The sequence below is a fragment of the Opisthocomus hoazin genome, chromosome 18 (assembly GCF_030867145.1).
Source record: "Opisthocomus hoazin isolate bOpiHoa1 chromosome 18, bOpiHoa1.hap1, whole genome shotgun sequence".
NCBI lineage: Eukaryota > Metazoa > Chordata > Aves > Opisthocomiformes > Opisthocomidae > Opisthocomus > Opisthocomus hoazin.
In genome coordinates this window covers 16587732-16606267 of record NC_134431.1, presented here as the reverse complement: position 1 = coordinate 16606267, position 18536 = coordinate 16587732, and the positions used below count along the sequence as shown (strand labels likewise).

General features: G+C 49.6%; 1 protein-coding gene across 1 annotated transcript in view; it reads right to left on the bottom strand.

Annotated features, from left to right (window-relative positions):
- The window catches only part of COL9A3 (collagen type IX alpha 3 chain), a 40815-nt gene that overhangs the window by 3068 nt on the left and 19211 nt on the right, over positions 1 to 18536 (bottom strand). The window contains exons 15-31 of the mRNA XM_075438801.1: positions 17915 to 17968; positions 16744 to 16797; positions 16243 to 16296; positions 15893 to 15946; positions 15173 to 15226; positions 14370 to 14414; positions 13402 to 13455; positions 13046 to 13099; positions 10098 to 10151; positions 9293 to 9364; positions 5528 to 5563; positions 4150 to 4194; positions 3548 to 3580; positions 3005 to 3151; positions 2294 to 2348; positions 425 to 607; positions 79 to 156 (exon numbers count right to left, since the gene is read on the bottom strand). Coding sequence (XP_075294916.1) covers positions 79 to 156; positions 425 to 607; positions 2294 to 2348; positions 3005 to 3151; positions 3548 to 3580; positions 4150 to 4194; positions 5528 to 5563; positions 9293 to 9364; positions 10098 to 10151; positions 13046 to 13099; positions 13402 to 13455; positions 14370 to 14414; positions 15173 to 15226; positions 15893 to 15946; positions 16243 to 16296; positions 16744 to 16797; positions 17915 to 17968 — 1126 coding nt within the window. The remainder of the gene's footprint in view (positions 1 to 78; positions 157 to 424; positions 608 to 2293; positions 2349 to 3004; positions 3152 to 3547; positions 3581 to 4149; positions 4195 to 5527; positions 5564 to 9292; positions 9365 to 10097; positions 10152 to 13045; positions 13100 to 13401; positions 13456 to 14369; positions 14415 to 15172; positions 15227 to 15892; positions 15947 to 16242; positions 16297 to 16743; positions 16798 to 17914; positions 17969 to 18536) is intronic.

Here is an 18536-nt window from a genome sequence, read left to right as displayed (position 1 = left end):
CACTGCCAACACCACGCAGAGCTCTCTCTTAAGCCTTTACTCGGGTCATGGTTTATTAAATTACTTGCACAGCCTTACCTTGAAGCCCTTGATCGCCATCAGGCCCATCGATACCTTGGCCAACAGGTCCTTTATCTCCCTTTTCACCAGTGTCACCTTTAATCACAGACAATTGCAACAGTGAGTTGTGTGCTGCGGCTGGATCCAAGGACAGGGAGGGGAAAGATCAGGAGAAGCTCGAAACCCTCAGGGCACTGCTAGGATCTCTGCTTACGCTGCATCCCTAGAGATGCCAACCTGCCCTCTAGAACTCCATCGGCTGCCCAAGGCCTCATCTTTTCTCCTCCACCGCTGAAATTAGTACAAGTTTGCCATTTATTTCAGCAGGTATAGAAGAGAAGCTGGTGGGTTCAGTCTCACCTACCTCTGGGCCCAGGATCACCGAGCTCTCCTGTGGGCCCTCTGTATCCTGGAGGACCACGAGGACCGGGATGCCCAACACGCCCCATCGCTCCAGGAGGACCTGGGGGACCTGCTGGGCCAGGACGACCCGTCATTCCAGGAGACAAGGGCTTCCGCAGATTAGCAGCTAACTGTGCGATTTGATCTGAAAAGAACAATTAAAAATGGTGTGTCCAACATCACAGAATCACAGAATCACAGAATCAATCACAGAATCACAGAATGGTGGGGGTTGGAAGGGACCTCTGTGGGTCACCCAGTCCAACCCCCCTGCCGAAGCAGGGTCACCCAGAGCAGGCTGCACAGCACCGCGTCCAGGTGGGGTTTGAATATCTCCAGAGAAGGAGACTCCACAACCTCCCTGGGCAGCCTGGGACAGGGTTCCGTCACCCTCAGAGTGAAGAAGTTCTTCCTCATGTCCAGACAGAACTTCCTATGCCCATTGCCCCTTGTCCTGTTGCTGGGCACCACTGAAAAGAATTTGGCCTCATCCTCCTGACACCCACCCTTGTTCGCTCTTTGCTTGGCCGTTTGTCATCTCCCACCACATGTGCTTAATGAGGGAGCAGCTGAAGGCCGAGTGTCTGGCAGTAAAGCAGAGCTGCACGCTTGGGCCGATCCCGCTCAGACTCACCTATTGCTTCTGGCAGAAGGAAACTGAACACTGACTCTGTCCTCTCAGCTCATCTGCGGCTTTGATTTATTTTTTTAAATCTCCACACAGGGAGATTTTGCTCAGAAATTGGCAGGTGTTTTAAGCCATTGATATTTCCTGTTTCCTAAACCACTTTAAAAGATGTCAGATAATCTAGAAAATGAGACTTAACTAATTAAAACAAGTCATCAGAGTTTAACTTCACCCCAGATGGCGAACGGAAGCTCTACAGGCAGAACAGTAACTTCACAGAATCACACAATAGTAGGGGTTGGAAGGGACCTCTGTGGGTCACCCAGTCCAACCCTCCTGCCGAAGCAGGGTCACCTACAGCAGGCTGCACGGGACCTTGTCCAGGCGGGTCTTGAATATCTCCAGAGAAGGAGACTCCACAACCTCCCTGGGCAGCCTGTTCCAGTGCTCCGTCACCCTCAGAGGGAAGAAGTTCTTCCTCGTGTTCAGACGGAACTTCCTGTGCCTCAGTTTGTGACCATTGCCCCTTGTCCTGTCACTGGGAACCACTGAAAAGAGCTTGGCCCCATCCTCCTGACACCCACCCTGCAGATATTTATAAGCATTTATTAGGTCCCCTCGGAGCCTTCTCTTCTTCAGGCTGAACAAGCCCAGCTCCCTCAGCCTCTCCTCGTAGGAGAGATGCTCCAGTCCCCTCATCATCCTCGTAGCCCTCCGCTGGACTCTCTCCAGTAGCTCTTCATCTTTCTTGAACTGGGGAGCCCAGAACTGGACACAGTACTCCAGATGAGGCCTCACCAGGGCAGAGTAGAGGGAGGAAGAACCCTCCGTGGGAGCTGGCCCCTGCCCCGAGCCCCGCTCCAGGGAGATGGGGTGCGCCGGGCGGGGACAGGAGCTGAAGTTCGGAATGACACGCGTTGGGGCAGACACGCTTGCAGCATGCACGTGCGATCCTTGTGTCAGAGCTGCTTTCAGCACACTTTGTATGTTGCCATGATGAATCAATTAAAACTACTAATTTTAGAAAAAGTGAGACATCCCAGAAAACACGGTGACCGCCTGAATAATTTCCTTAAAGGTCAACCTCTTTTTTCTTGTTAAGACAGAAAAATAACAAATCTCAGGAGCCATCTTACGTTCAGAATTTACTCATCTTCAGCTAAATATAGTAATTAAAATCATTTTTCTCCCAGCAATACTCACCATTTATCATTTCACCACAGAGTTCTCTTATATGCTGTTCACTGGCCTCTTTGCCCTGCAATTAACAGAAGAATCCGGCTTTATACAAACGACGTTATCAATAATCATCCCTGACAGAAGCTCCAGGACACGAAACTCATTTGCAGCAGCTCAGCGAGAGGCTTAGGATCCCGCATGAAGAGGAGTGGAGTTTTATCCCCTTTTCAAAAGATGACGGCTTCAATTTAGAAGCTCTGTCATATTAACGGCAGAGATTAATTGTAATGTTAGGCCAGATATTTAATCTGGGGCTTATTTGGCCTTTCCTGAATGATGAAACACGAGCTCTGGACCAAGACAGAGGTCTAACAGTTGAAGCAGTGAAGAGGAGTTGTATTTTTAAATGACCGACTCCAAACTCGCTTTTGTAATGGGAGCAGCGACTTGCAGCCCACTCCGAAGGACGCCGGTAACCTGTCTGCATTTCACCGGCAGAGGAGATGAATTCTCCAGGGCATGTGTGCTGGGAATTTTAATTCTGAAGCTTGCGAGCTGTGAATCTTTTTGTGCTGTTAAACTCCTGATGCGAGACTGGCAGCTTGCATGTGTGGTTCCCTGCTTTTGCCTGCTCCAAAGCAGGACCTTCCTTTGTGAGCACGCATCCAAAATCCCCGCGCCGTTGATTCACCGCAGTGGCTCCCCGGCTGCGCCCCAGAAGCGGGCAATACTTACCGGAGGCCCCGGTTTTCCCGTGATGCCGGGAACGCCTTGCTCCCCCTGATGGCCCATGGGCCCTGGGAGTCCTGGGATCCCTGGTACGCCAGCTGTCCCATTAGGTCCTTGGACACCTTTTGGACCAAGTTCTCCTCTTTTTCCTGGCTGTAATGAAGAAGGAAGGGGGGGGAAACAACCCACACTTAAATCACAAGACATGGTCTATTATTTTCTCATAGGGATTAGTTAAGCCTTTCTTTGGGTTTCACTAACTGACCTGGCTGAACATGTACGCTTTTTACATCATACGGGTGATTTTACCTACATAGGACATGGTAGTAAGAGTCCATGCTGCAGCAAAATGATCAAACACATCTGAATGTTTGGAATGCCACAGAAAAATTGTGACTGTCATAAATTTTATAGCATGGCTGTGACTAAAACAAGCTTCTAGGAAACAACGCCAAAATACAGTTTATGGAGATACATCATCAAAAGATGCGATAAGCATGTTTGCTCCCAAACCTTTCGGGGCATGAGCCCGCAATGCCTGACACGTACCTCTCCTTTTTGGCCAGGGGGACCAAAGGGACCCTGTTAGAAAGAAAAGGGAAATAAGAAAGAACGATCCGTTCAGAAAACGCGCCCCTAAAGTCAAATCTCCCACGCTCCGGGAAGCTGCGATGACAGGTCCGTGGCACCTAAAGGACTTTCCTAGCAAGGGGGAATGGAATGGTAGGAGGATGCTGGAGACCAGGTTCAGCCCTGGCACAACAGGGAGAGGACTCTGACGCCAAGCCTTGCACTTGCTTGCAAGTGCTGAACGCAGGTCCAGGCAACGTGGCTGCTTCTTGAGATGGACCAAACCCCCCCGGACAGAGCAATGTCCGCCGCTCTGAGGAGCGAAATGACAAATGAGAGCTGATATGCCACAGCTCTGCAAAGGTCACACTGGCTGTCTGGTGCATCCTGAAGACAAGAGGAGAGCTGATGCACACTGTCATTACGGTGGCAGAAAGGCTTAGGTTGCCTTCTCCTTTTCACAGCCATCAGGGTTGGAGGTCTTAGTTAATTCTTACTGACCATATTAGTTCTCGACACACGGTTCTCTAGACCCATCTGTTATTTCAGGAGTGTTTTCTACGGAATTTAAGGACACCTACCAGTTCTCCTTTATCACCTGGGAGGCCATCTGCTCCAGCAATGCCCTGAAAGTGAGATACCAGAATTAACACTGTGCTTATCGGTGCACAAAGATTATTGACAGTAAGGCTCACTCTGAGACCGGGATAACCTCCACTCTGAAGGGAGGTGGGGACACTTTGCAGCTCACACAGCTGCTCCAGCAAGCGGAAGTCCTCTCTTCCCAAAGCTGAGCTCCTCAGTAGCTGCTCCCCTGCTGACAACGGCACTCGTGGTGCAAGGCAGCTTGCATGAGGACTAGGCACCCTTTGCAACAAGCTGAGACTTGGATGAAAGGCTGAATTCGTACAGATGATGGGGTGGCCAGGAAAGACATCCACAGGCCGGCACTGGCATTTCTCTTACAGGGAATCTGAATTTCAGGTTCCGCAGCTCTGGGTCTCACAGAAAACGCACATTTGAAATGACAGCTAAATGTCTGGTGTCCACTGTAACTGTGTCCTCTAGGCCTCCTCAGTGGGAAGAGTCACCTGCAGAACAGCTTCATCCCACCCTTACACAGAAGCGATCCACCTCTTGGTGAGGACCATCCCCCTCCGCTCCGTCTGGGGACCCTAACGTCAAGGTGGCCAGTGCTCTGCTGACCTTAACTTCACTAGCCGTGACAAGGAGCAGCAATTTGTTCATCACCTCCATCAAGGCAACTGCAGCGTGTGCAGCAGAGCTGGCTCATTACACAGCAATTAGAGCAGCTAATGAGCATTGTTATGGTGACTCTCTGGCTTAAGAGAAGTTATTTCAAGAGGAATGCAGGTTAGGTTGGTCTTTCCCTTAGCGACAAAACAGGGACCACACAGACACCGACAGCGGTAAACAAAACAAGCCACGCTTGCTGGAAAAGCACTCGTTTTCTGCAAAAACACAGCCATGCATTAACAAAAGCCATGTATTTGATGAAAACTGGCTCAAAAGGTCACCACTGAGATTAATCCAACTATGGAAGTTACGCAGCAAACAGTAAAAGATTAATTTAGTCTATTAGTCTGCCAAGCTTTGAGGCCAGGAGGAATCCTCTCCATCAGGCACGTGATGTTCAGCGCTTCTAAACTGAATTTGGGAGGAATATGATGCGAGGAGCTCATACACGGCATGCCTCATGGTTACAAAATGAACTGCAGGAGTCTAGTGTATTTATCGCAGCACTGTTGTGCATCTCCATTAGAACAGACTCCATCTCTCGCCAACGCAGGAGAAACGGGACCAAAGGGGGTTTTGTTGGTGCCTGCTCCAGAACGTTTGCATTGGAAAGAAGGAAAAGCAGGCTACGCTGTCAAGGTAGGGTTTGAATGCCTCTGCTGACTGCAGCGTGATCCCAGGAGGAAGGTCAGCTTCGCTTACCTGGTTGCCTTTGGGACCAGGAACGCCAGTAGGACCCTGAGAATAAACCAAAAGAAAGAAGGCAAATGAGTTCAGACGGTTATTTTCCTGTGCATTCCTGGTGCGGTCAGACAGTCGCTCACGCAGCGAGGGGTTGGGAATTAGTCTCCTAACTGCCAAGTAGGAGGGACCAAATCTCATTCATGTTTCTTAGAAACAGGAAGAGATTTTATGCCTCCCTGCCAGTTTTGAGGCACTCTCTCCAGTCACCGGTTTGTGTTGTGGGACAGTTTCTCAGGTCTCTTGCCTGCAGCGCAGAGCAGCTGCCAGACCAGGCAGGACCTCCCACCGCAGGCCTGGTGGTCTTCTGCCCACCATCTCCTCATCCAACCAGACCAGAGACCTTCCTGACATGGGCAACGCACTGCTCCCCACCTGCCTGGCACAGGTTATCCACACTGGCCTTTTCCCTACCATCCTCCTCAATGTCCTAAATAAAACTAAAGTGAATTCTGTGCTTTTAATCCTAGTCTGTAAAACCTCCTTCACAACAGTCATCTTGCACATCCATCCCAGGGGCAGGAACACTCTTTTGCTTCTGGCTTTCTATTTTTCGTTATTGTCATCTCGCTATCGTGACTGAAACAGCAATTTTACAAATTCACAAAGTAACGGACAAGGTCCAGGGCGAGACTGGTGGGAAATCGATCTCTGCCTTTCACACCTGAAGATGCGAGAAGGAGATTGAATTTACTCACGGTATAGAATGGACGAGAACGTTTTGGTACCGCAAGGGCAAGAAGACAGGATATTTTTTCAGGGCTTTATCACTGTTGGTTTCCCTGCGGATTTCGAGTTAGGTGCTCCCGACTTTGAGATTCACAGACCAACATGGCCACAGCAATAAAACACATGTAGAGGATGAACTGATTATCACCCTAGGGATAATTCAGACAGCTTGAAAAATCCTTCCAACTTTAACGCTCTCTACCTGGCATTCACCGAGAGGACAGGAGACACTGTCAGCCCTTCTCCGTGACTTTGAGTCCGTTTAGCAGAGCCAACGAGGAGTTCAGGAGAACCCCAGAATTTTTTTCTCTAGTGGAAAATCAACGTGGGAAATTCAACCATTTTACCCCTCAAAAAAAAGATTTCTACAGCACATTTGTCAGTCTGGCATCTGCAAACTGATCTTTTTTTTTAATAACTGGATCTGGAGATGGCTCAGCAGAACAGAATCTTAGAGAAGGACAAACACATATAAAGGCATGTCATTTTGTTCAAGTCAAGCACTGAATAAGTTAAAAAAGGGGGGGATTTCTAGTAAAGAAAAAATAATTTGCATCAGCAAAACAGAAAACAGAGCATGGAAATTACAAAATGGCTGTGGCTCTGTAGAGCTCCCATTTGACGTTTGCCGATGGCAAAGGCCAGGTTGGACAGAGCTTGGAGTATCCTGGTCTAGTGGAAGGTGTCCTTGCCCATGGCAGGGGGCTGGACTGGGTGATCTTTAAGGTCCCTCCCAGCCCAAACCATTCTGTGACTCTATGAAAGGCGACGTATTCTTTTCTGAAGATTAGCACCTAGATTTATGCCTCCAACTTCACAGAGTCCCAAAGCTCCATGGAAGTTTCGAGCAATAAACCACAGCTTAGTGCCCACAGACTGCGTCCGGCAAGGACCAGTCCCTAAGGAAAAGCCTAGCCCAGGAGATTTGGACTCATAACTGTGTAATTCGCAGCAGCAGTGATTCCTAGCAGCAGGAACAAGTGACAGGGCTTTGGGACCATCAGCTCCACGCCCTCCAGCTGTCCTCACGTTTGTGTCACTCCATCCGTTAAACACAACCAACGTTTTTTGCCGAGCATCTAGTGATGCCAGTACGGAGCTGAGAGAGACACTGCCCCATATGGCTGCCGGCATTCAGAATCCCCAGGAATTTGATCTTAATAACAATACTTCGGAAGAAATATTTACCTGTTACTACCACAGTCAGTAATAACAGTCAAATCCTTCCTCTCCCCAATATCCCACTCCAGCAAGATGGTTTATAGATCGTCTCAACGCTATTTCATATCTTACAGTCAAATCCATTAAGCATCTTGTATTTTTCATGCAAGAAAATAGGCTTGCTGATGTGCTGGTTCGTATTCCTGGCCACAGTCACCCCAAGGACTGTGAAAAAGATATCAGTACTTGTTAACTCAGGCTTGCAGGAGTATTTTTTTTCTTTTTTTGCAAAGAAGAAAAAAGCCACAATTGATTTGCGGAGAGCGTGATGGGTCAGCTGCGGCTGGGAGGGCGTAATTGTATCGATCCTGTACGTGCAGCTCTCCTCTCCGTGCGTGGCAGGACCGGCCGGCTGGGCTGCCGGGAAAGCAAACCCTGGGTGCGACCTGCACTGCTGTTCTGTCACCCCAGCAGATGCCATCGCCCCGGTAGATGCCATCGCCCCAGCAGATGCCATCGCCCCGGCAGCAAATGGTGTTTCTTTAAGCTCTAAAGACACGGTCTGAGGTTTCAGGGTCTTCCCAGCCCAAATCCTGTGCCCGGTAATAGGCATGGAAACGTGCTGGTTGCTGGCACAGCCCTGGCTGCTGCCCGCACGGAGGAGGACTACGGCCACACGTGGCTGCCACCGACACCAGTGGGACCGGGCCGATGGAAGTCACTCTGAGCACCCGTTGCGAACGGGGAGGTGAGAAGTCTCCAGAGTTATCCAAACCTGCTACAGCCTGTTTTCCTGGGGGAAGCTGTTAACGAGCTGCAGTGTTAAGAAACAACGAACAATTACATCTTGGAGTAACTACACTTAACTTCAGAACCAGAGATAAAACCTAGATTTTTTTTTTTTTTTTTCTTTAAGCATAATGTTTTCCCTTTCTGTGCTCTGAGCAGCTCTCTGGATAGCAGGCTGCTCTGTGCAGGGGCCTCTTCCCCTCTGACTGTACATTTTTCACCGCAGCGAAGCCCTGAGTGCAGCCAGGACCCCGCAGCCCCACAATAACCCTCCTGTTCTGCGCTCGCAGGCTCACAGTCCCTCCGAGAGGCTTTCTGAAACCCGCCTGGAGCCGGCACAGAAGGGCCATTGAGAAACCCCCGCGGTGCCGCTGCGATCGCTTACGCGGAAACTTCACCTTAGAGCTGGCGTCGAGGGCGCCGGCGAACACACGGCTACTGTTCTCCTGCAAGCCCCGAACAAATGCCGTTCACTTTGCCCTGCTGGCTGCTTTTAAATGAGAATGAATTCATTTAAATAAAAAGTCGCATTTATTCTGAGGTGTGGGGCCCAGGTGTGTTGCTGTTCAGAAAGAAAATCACTGAGTAAACCTTAATTTTAAAAAATTCAGAAGTCCTAATCAAGCATCTGAATAACAAAAATGCGTGAATCAGCTCTCCTGTGCTCGTGGGGAGCAAGGCTCTGGTGAAATCAGCACACAGAGCAGAGAAAAACCCCAAACAATCAGCTGCTCTGGCTAGGACAGGATCCCAAAGCCTCTGTTAAACAAAACCCTCCTGTCTAAAACCAGCATGAGCACCTGAACTGAAACAGAAACAAGGACAGGAACAGAAAAGACAGGGGCCATGAAGCCTGCTACCTGCCGTAGGGTCTGTCTTGGGCTCGCAGCAGCTGCGGAGGATGGGCTGGGGTGCCCGGTGTACCCACCTTCTACCAAGCCTGCTGGCTCTTGCGGGGTGGCATCAGCTACACCATGCTCGGGGCCCCCTTATGCTCTTATTTCACGTCTCCCAAACAGGAATTGCTTACAGATGTCTTCTCCTTACCCTGTCACCTAACTCTCCACGAATTCCAGTTGGACCAGGAAGACCAGGTTCACCGCTGGCACCTTTGGGACCCTGTTAGGAAAACAAACCAGAAAGAGCTACAGCTTCAAGTGCCAGGAAACCCTGCACATCTTGACATCCCCAAAGCTCACCAGTCTCCATAACGTGTTCAGAAAGGTCACTTGTCTTGGATCTCCTCTCTCCTTTTCCCCCCCTAGACCTAGGGACCGCTTGCTGACTGTTGGTCGGTACAGCTCGCTCTGATTTCTGCCCTGCCACGTTCCAGCCGCCCGGCCAACGCGCTCCGGCCCTTGGAGCTAATCTTCTGCTCATAAAATCCCATCGGTGCCTCCCGACCAAGCGATGCTCCCGGAAGGAAGCACCCTGCACTGGTTTGCAGCCAGTTTCGCTGGGCGATGGACAGTGGTCGCGAACGCTCCCTTGGAGAGGGGAGGAAGAAATCTCAGCATCCCCAGCGCAGCAGAAGGGAGGAGGAGTTCACGGAAGACAAACAGGCTGGGAGCGTCCAGATCGAGGAGCAATTACAGTGTTTTTACATAGGCCAAACTCCAACCCTTCTTTTGCAAACAAATGCTAAAAATAAATTGTTGCAGTAGGCAGCTTATCTGGCCTTGAGCTTTTTCTACTGCGCTCCGTTAATAACGGTGTCAGTTTGGTTCTGGCAAGTGGAACGACGTTTCTTCCTATCACTTGTTGCTATCACGAGCTTGTCTGGCCAGAGGTTTGCAGAGAAGTGGCCGCCAAAACACGATGCACATTAAATTACCCTCGTCAGCATACCGACCTGGAAACCTCTGACACCGGGGGCTCCCGTCGGGCCCTGAAGACCAAGCGGGCCCTGAAAAGAGAAAGATAAACTTCAGCAAGGAGAAAATTCAGGGCCGGGTATGTCACTTGTGTAATGAAACTGGCTCGCTTCTAACAGCGAGCGAGCACGCAGCTCTGTCCGGCAGCACAGCGGCATTGCTGATGATGAACCACTGTAAAGTGGTGCTTGGTGTTTACTGAGCTCTATTAATATTGCTGCTGTTATTAGCAAAAATACTTATTTGTATATATTAATGCTTACTGACATACCATACTCATGAACAGTGAACATCAGTGACAGCAAAAAGTGGTAGCGTGATAAAAAATAGACAGTGTATGTTAAAGGGGATCTGCTGTCCCAATATTACACTTTTAATTGATCCAGTTCTGCAAGAAACTACTGTAAAACACGTGCTGCATGCCCTTGGCCATGAAAAATGGCAATTGTGGCCACTTGCCTGGACATATTTTGTACCTGCAATAGAGAAAAAGGCAGTGCCTTCTGCTGTTAGTGCGAGTGCTCTTGAGAGCCCGGCTCACTGGACAGAACATGAACATTACCAGTGGGAACTCTACTGCTTTCTACTGAGAAAAATCACATATGCGATAAAGATCTTGGGTGAAAAAAACCCTAATAATTTAGGCATCTAAATCCCATTTTGTAAAGTGTCTTCTTGAAATCGATGCCTTAGGCAAACTTCTGTCACAGGGTGGGACTTCAGCTTTGTCCCCATTCTCTGCCGGGCGCAGCGTTAAGGGACACAAACACCCTTCGAACTGGCCGCCGCAGGCAGGACATCCGTCCGCACGGACTGTCCCACCTGCCCAAGACACCAGCTGTCTGCCGGCCTGCAGTGCTCTGCCTTAAAATGCCATCTCTAATGTTTCCTTGAGTGTCTTTTCCCCAATTGTTAGCCCTACAAATTCTCCCTGGTATCTGAACATCCACTGTCTCTCGGAATTTTTTCTCATCATCACGAAGAGGAAACCCTCGTGTGACATGCGACTCGATGCAGGATCTAAACCAGTCGTCCTTCACCCTGCCTGGCCGTAACCTTGTGCTGAAACCAGGGTCTGGCCGGAGGAAGGAGCCAACCTGCTGAAATAAAGCAGCAGCGTCTTCAGAAGACAAGAGGACTGACTGCTCAGGTGTTTTTGTGGTTACTGTTTCCACTTCTGTTTTCTGCTTGCGATTCAGTAAGGAACTTTGAGAGTTATAAATACAGAGCTCTACGACAGTTACGTTAAATTGCATCAGAAATGACTCTGCTGTGCTGGTGCCTTCAAAAGTGGTGGGACCCGACAGAACCCGACAGCCTCTGAATGGGAAGAAACCCTTGGCATGCTGTGCTAAATAAAGTCAAATTATTTTCAGCCAAGCAGCTTTAACACTAGACAAATCCTGCAACTCTTAGAACAGTCCAGGCTTAACCATATTTCACGTAAATTAGGACTCCAATAACACAAATCAGAAATTGGAAACCCAGGTTAGGAATAAACAGGGGTTCAGCTGCTGTTGCACCCACGTCAGGAGCCAGCACCAACGCAATCAGCTCGACTGCATTGGATTTTTGGCTACAATACTGTGATACCTTTTGTGGGGCCAGCTATTCTGATGAAAAATTGCAGACATAAAAGCAAACATTATTAATTTAGTTTATTTCTAAGACTGATTTCCCTCTCCTTGGAATTTTGAAGAGCAGCTGCACACAAACAATAAATCATCATACAGTTCAATTTCTTCCAAGTGGCACATATCAGAAATCACGTTAGACTTGCTGTAGGCTTCTGGATTTCAAAATGAGATTAAGAGGGGCAAAAAAGGAAAAGAAAAAAAGCCCAACAAAACCACGGGAGGGTCAGGTCCAACCGCAACGGCAGCACTCTAGTTGGGGAGTGACAAAATTAAAGGTATCCTAGCTTTTTTAGTATTGTGAACAAAGTCACGTTTTTATCATCCTGATATCATTTATCATCATCTCTGCTATTCAGCAGGGACACGACAGGGAGCCACGCAGTTGTTTTCAGGTTTGCATTGCAACTCCAATTTATTTCTCAGGCTCTGAGATGATGCAGGGAATGCAAAGAAAGCAGGAGCGAGATGCTCCACTGAGGACCTCAGCGGTTTCTAACCCAGAAGTTTCAAAAAGTTGTCAGTTCAGAGAGCAAAAGGGAGAGCTGTTAGAGCTGTGTTTGGGGTTTTGTTTCCTAGGGGCTCACCCTACAAGCTCCCAGCGAGATAACGCTGCTGCAGGACTGGGTGGGAGAAGGAGATGTGCGGACAGATTCCCCACCTGAAGACTGCTCTGGTGCTGCACCCTATGGCTGTGAGCTCTGGGGCATTGTCAAGCAGCTGGGAAAGGCACGCAACTCGGTGCGAGAAAGGCAAGAGGTTCCCAGCAGGTCTACCGAGTTTTGAACACTTTTCACGCCCCTGTCATTCACCGTGACCACGTGCGGGCTCTCCAGGGCTGTCGCTCGTACGGCTGCAGGTTTCGCAGCGAACCTGCTGCGCCAAGGGAAGCGACAGAGGAGCGGGAAGGATTTTGTGTTCCATGTGCTGGTGGCAATGCAGGAGTTTTGCTTCATTAATGACTCACATTCAGCACAAGCTGAGCCTTATTATCACTAATGAGGGAACTGCCGACTGTCCAGTCTCTCCCGTCCGGCTGCAGCAGCTCCACCAACCTCTTGGAGAGCTGCAGCTTTCTTTGCCAAACGAAAGGGGAAGAATCACTTGGCATTTGCATGGAGCTGTGGGTGAGAGCAGGATCTGACCCACTCACGGGGGAGCAATTCCTCTGCTGCCAAAACCCAGAGACAATCCCAAGAGAGAACGTGGCCTTTACTTCAGCCAGAGAGAAACCCCCATGTACTGAACTCTGTTTTGGCATCTATTTCATTCACAAGCAGCGTTGTACTTACTGTTGCTCCTCTGGGTCCCGGCAGACCTCTGTCCCCAGGAATACCGACATCGCCCTGGCAATAACACCAAAGTCAGCCGTGCCACTTAGGAGCCACGAATCCACCCTTCCCAGCCCGCTGCAGAGCTGGAATATGTTTGGGATCTCAGGCTCTTTCGATCCCAAACTCCCTGCCCCTCTGCCCCATCCCCCTAGGTCCCGCTGCCTGCCTTGCTGGGCTTCCACCTCTGCAGGCAGCGCAGCCCCTGTCGCGCTACTCAAAGCTTTATTCAGGCAGGGAAGCAGCGCGGAGAGACCCAGCTTTGCAGCTTGGTTTAAAACACACTCACGGTGAGTGCAGATTCTGGGGATACGTACAGGGATGCCCGGCTCTCCGGAGGGACCCGCCTCTCCCATCTCTCCAGGACTGCCCTGCAGAGGAGAAAGCAAACGCTGGGTTAGGGCGCAACTTCAGAGAGTCACTTCCGTCCTGCCCAGAGCAACAAATGGAGGAGGGAGGTAAAACCTGGCTCAGGAAATAAAAACAGCTTTAAAATTCTACAGCCTGAAGACCAAGAAGAGAAACCTCTAAAGAATGGACATTTAAAGGCCAGCTGAGCCATACGTCCTGTCCCAGGACCAGCGAGCGGGGAGGGCTGCCAGCCCCGGGGCAGTGCCACCACGTCCCACCGCAACTGGGCGACACGGGGATGCTCCATTTCATTCATTTCTGCATCACCTTGATGCCAGGAGAAGCACCTTCCTGCAGGGCTCTCTCACGCATGAGGCTTAACAAGAATAATGATGCAGGTGCAGAGGAGGAAATTCAGAAAGGAAAGGAGGGACAAAAAAAAAAAAGACACTTTCTAGGACAGCCTTGTGCTGGATTGCTGTGGTCTGTCTGAGATTTTCTTTTATATCCCATGTAGGTGCCAATCTAAAGCTCTTCTAGGGGGATGGGGGGGAAGTCTCCAAAAGGAAAGATGAGATAATCCAGCTCCTGCTTGGGGATGCTCAGCCTTTTGATTCCCAAAGACGAAGCCTGCTCTTGGGAATTCAACAAAAGGGGGAATGCTTCCTTCTGAGGTTTGCTAAACCACTGACGCCTCTCCTGTGCATCTGCCACCGAGCCAGGTGCAAGAGCACGGCCACCTCAGCCATTACCCCTCGAGCCTGCTCCTCGCTGCCGGGGAGCTCAGCCCTGGCAGGAACGCTGGCACCAGCACTGCGGTGTGCGTCCTCCCAGGGTCTACTGATGGGCACCAATCCCCAAAAGCTGAAAAGCCTTGCCGTGACAACTTTAGTAGCTTCTGCACCAGAACCCACCATCAGAGAGATTCACTTACTGGTTCACCCTTTGAGCCTTTAATACCTGCTCTTCCAGGCAGTCCCTGAAAAAAAAAATATTAAAGCAATGTCAGAAGAAGTGGAGTTATTAAATTTGTTATTCTGGTCTGATTTGACACACAAGGAGCAATGTTTGCTTGAAGCAACGGAGGATTTACATTTCTGCAGCTTTCACCATGAAAATAATGGCTTCAGTTTCCTCCCGGTTCACTGCCGTAGCAGCTCTGCGCACACTGATCCTTGACAATTAGAGCAAAGAGGAGGAATATACAAACAGAGCAGCAGCAGCAACATTTTGCACAGCAGAAACCTCTCTCCAGGGATGTTCAAAATATGCTGTAAGACACGAAGTAAGGAATACCTTACCTCTATTTAAATAGTTGGAAGACTGGAGTGATGAAGCATTTTGCCAGTGAACATTAGTAAGCCCGGGACAGAGCTCAGGCTGTTGTTGAATTGTGGCCATTTCTTTCCCAGATCTTGCCTCCCTACACAAGGGATGCACGGCACTGGGATGTGAACGCGAAAATCCCTCTCAAATTTGAATTTTGAACAGAGTCAGAGTGCCCAAAAGCCAGGGTATTACTGTATTAGTATATGATGCTACTCCAGATGTTTTCCATTGTCTTCTACACTGCTTCCCTGTCTGTACGGTGGGAAAAGTGGGTTTCCTCTTAGCTTAAACAGGACCCTCCTGAGACAACGCAGACCATGACCCCCCCCCCCTCCCCAGGCAGGGTCACTGTGCGCAGGCCAGGCTGCCGCACCGCCCCGAGGGCACGGCTCCTGCTGCCATACTCACGGGCAGTCCGTTCGGCCCCTTCTCTCCCGGAGCACCCATGCGAGCTGCGTCGCCCTGTGGATAGCGAGAGGTTAGGAAGGACCCTCCGGTACTGGAAAATGCTCTGACACAGGTAGGGGACGCATTCCCAAGCAGACATTTGTAATCTCTTCTCCCTCCCCATCTGTGCAGGACCCAGAGCCCGCTGTGTCTACAGGGGGTGGGCACCCACCGGGGACCGGCTGCCCACAGCTCCCAGGGGTTTCTCTCATCTCCTTGCAGCTCCCAGTCTTCCGTGGCAGCACACAGTCCACATTGCTGTGGGATCACCATTCCAAAACCAGGCAACTAGTACCTGACAGCACTTTGTCTACAGGCAATCGAAATAAACGGATGTCTGTGTCTGTCAACAGCTCTGAAGAGGCATCACTGAAGGCCTAGAGTCAGCCAACAGGAACCACTACGTACGGGGACACAGCTGAGTTTAGACCATACGTGCATGGCCCATATGTGCATCTTATCTCTTTACGGAATTTCCTTGGGATTCATTAAAGGAAGCTTCCTTGGGATTAATTAATAGAAGCAACTTCACTCTTCTTCACTAGTTACACTACGGGAAAACTCTTTAGAAGCAAAAGCTTTTCATTCATGCTCTTTCTTGACAAGCATCAGTGGCTTTGCAACACACATGGGACGGTAAGAGAAATCTTTCCTGCAGTGTTTAAGTAGGACTTTACAAACCTTCTCACCATCGAGTCCGGGAGCTCCATCCCGTCCATCCTTGCCAGGCATGCCCTGCAACCATGCACAATGCAAGTTAAGGTTATGAGGAGACTCTTTGGTTTGCAAAATACATTCATGAAGAACATTTTGGCAATGGGTCCAGCTCTAGTTGTACTGGGGAGATTTTTCACAAACAGCAGTACAACTAGGGCCTGGTCCAACCAGGATTACACTGCAGGTTACACAGACCCACAGAGCAGAAGTTTGATAGGAAAGACTGTAAGATACAAGATTTCTCCTATCATGTTTTATCTCATTATCTGCAAGCAAAACCACAGGGAGACTGGCATCTTCCTTAATTGACTTACAGGTTCTCCTATGAGTCCGCGAGCCCCTGGGTTTCCTTTTGGTCCAGGTCTACCCTAGAAATCAGCAATAAATCCTGCGTTAGCCAGGACACAACCCTTAAGAACAATCAGTCAACAAGGATAATACTCAAGCTCTGTAGGGAAATTTCATTCAGTTTGTGCTGGCTCCTGTCCTGTTCATATAGGTATGGTGGTTCTTTTAGGACACACCAGAAAACTGGCCCAATGCTGGTTGCAGCACCTAGGAAAATTCCTGATTGTTTCAAGGGATGGAGATGCAAGATCTGATCCCCATGCTCTGGGCTGTAAGAAGGACCGAGGCATCTTATTACTTCGGCATCTTTAATAAGACTTAAAGGTCTCATTTTTGAGAGGAATGCTTTCATCCCTTTCACCTCCCATTCAAATAAACCAAGCGGGGCACAAGCCCTAATAAACCTGTCAGACTCCTTCGAATGTCACATCCAATATTTGGGCAGATGGGTGTTCTGCTGCACTTACAGTGTCACCTTTGGGCCCCCTGAACCCTTGAGGTCCTTTGCTTCCTTGGTCTCCCTACGACAGAGGAGGAAAACACGTTAAGCACCTTCACCACACAGTGACAAAGACTGATGTTTCAAGGGTACAGATGATGAAGGGTTTTGTGCTGTTTGCTGGCGTTAGCTCCCCTAGGAGCTTGGCTGTACTTTCTCCGTTACGCTCTGTAATTCCTGACACACAAAGAATGGCATCAGGGACTCTGCCAACAACCCCTCGGGGCAGACACCATCTTCCCCTTCATTTCATGAAGCATTTTCTTTAACCAGAAACAGAGCGGGAGAAGAACTTTAATATTGTTTAGATCCTGCTTGGCATAATTAAATATTTGGTGGCCAGTAAGAAGCTCATTTTATTTTAGTTCGGATGAACTTATTCTATAATTGCAAAGACTAGGGAGGGCTCCACAGAGGGTGGCACTGCCACGGGGTCATCGTGGACTGCGGCGTGTTGGCTGGTGTGGGCAGGTGAAGCTGCCTGCTATAAAGTGGATGCCGTATTATCCACACTAAGGAGAAACTGGTGGCAGGCTGGTGGAAAATGCTCTTAGAGAGGCCATAATGCTGCAGATGCAGCTCTGGTCTCATATTTGGGCACAGTAAGGAGGGCATGGGGCTCTGCCCGCAGGTTCAGTGTTCTACGCTTCACCCCAGAGCTCTGCAAAAGGATGAGGGCTGCATCTTTAACACACAACTATTTCTGCTTCTAGCAAAAGCCCGTGCGAGCTGTGGGCACTTGGGAATAGACCAGGCTCAGAGGATGTAAGCTCAGGGTAGCGCTTACTGATTCTTCCTCAAAACTCTCCTTCCCAAGCACGCCGCAGATGCCCCTCTCAAGTGCTCGCCCACAGCTGCTGATGCTCAGGGGAGAGCAGTGAAGAACAGAGAGCAATGGGAACGTGGTCACCTCATTCTGGCATGGGGCACGACCGAGGGAGAGACATCATGAGATCTGAGTCAGGTGGAATAACATTGCTCTAACTGTGGGGAAAAAGGCAAAGGGAATAATCTGATGTGAGACGGTCAGCACAGCCCTCCTGTTCTCTGGCAGCAAAGGGTTTAGTGCAGGAGGAATAAACTTCGGGCTTTGGTCGTGGAAGGCAGGGCCACAGAGATGCTGAGAAGTGGATACATACAGCTTTCCCTGGAGGTCCCGGGATTCCAGGTGGCCCTCTGAAACCGATGTCACCCTGCAAAGAATAAATACATCATTGTAATGCTGTGGCTGGCAGAGGGTGAAGGAACAGTATCCCTACCTTATACCGCAATCCAAGGAAACACACGAAGCCTTGGAAAGATACCCCATAGCTCTTGCTAGCTTTCAACACAGTCTTGCAAAAGCTCCCCCTCTGCACAAGCAGGTTTTTACTCTGGATCTCTCCACCCCATTATCTCTGTGATGCACGTGTGATCAGTCACCGCCTCCGTATCTTGATAACACACTTGTTCCCAAATAAATGCATGACTTTATCAAATTCAAAACCATTCTAGGGCAATAGTCAAGGGACCTTGGCAAAAGTCCAAAGCCACGATGACCTGGAGATTGATCCTGTTCTCACTGAGGAGACTTTTTTGTCCTGAAAATCTGTCCATCAGTGATTCTTTGGCTTTTTCTTGTAAAGAGACAGTACAGAAAGGGAAGTGTTCATGAAATGTTTCTCCGGTGTTTTTGCAAGATTCTTCAGCGTTGTCCGCCCTGCACGAGCAGCACTTTGTCCTTCTGGTCTGCATGTCCAAACCAACGCTGGGCCTGTCAAT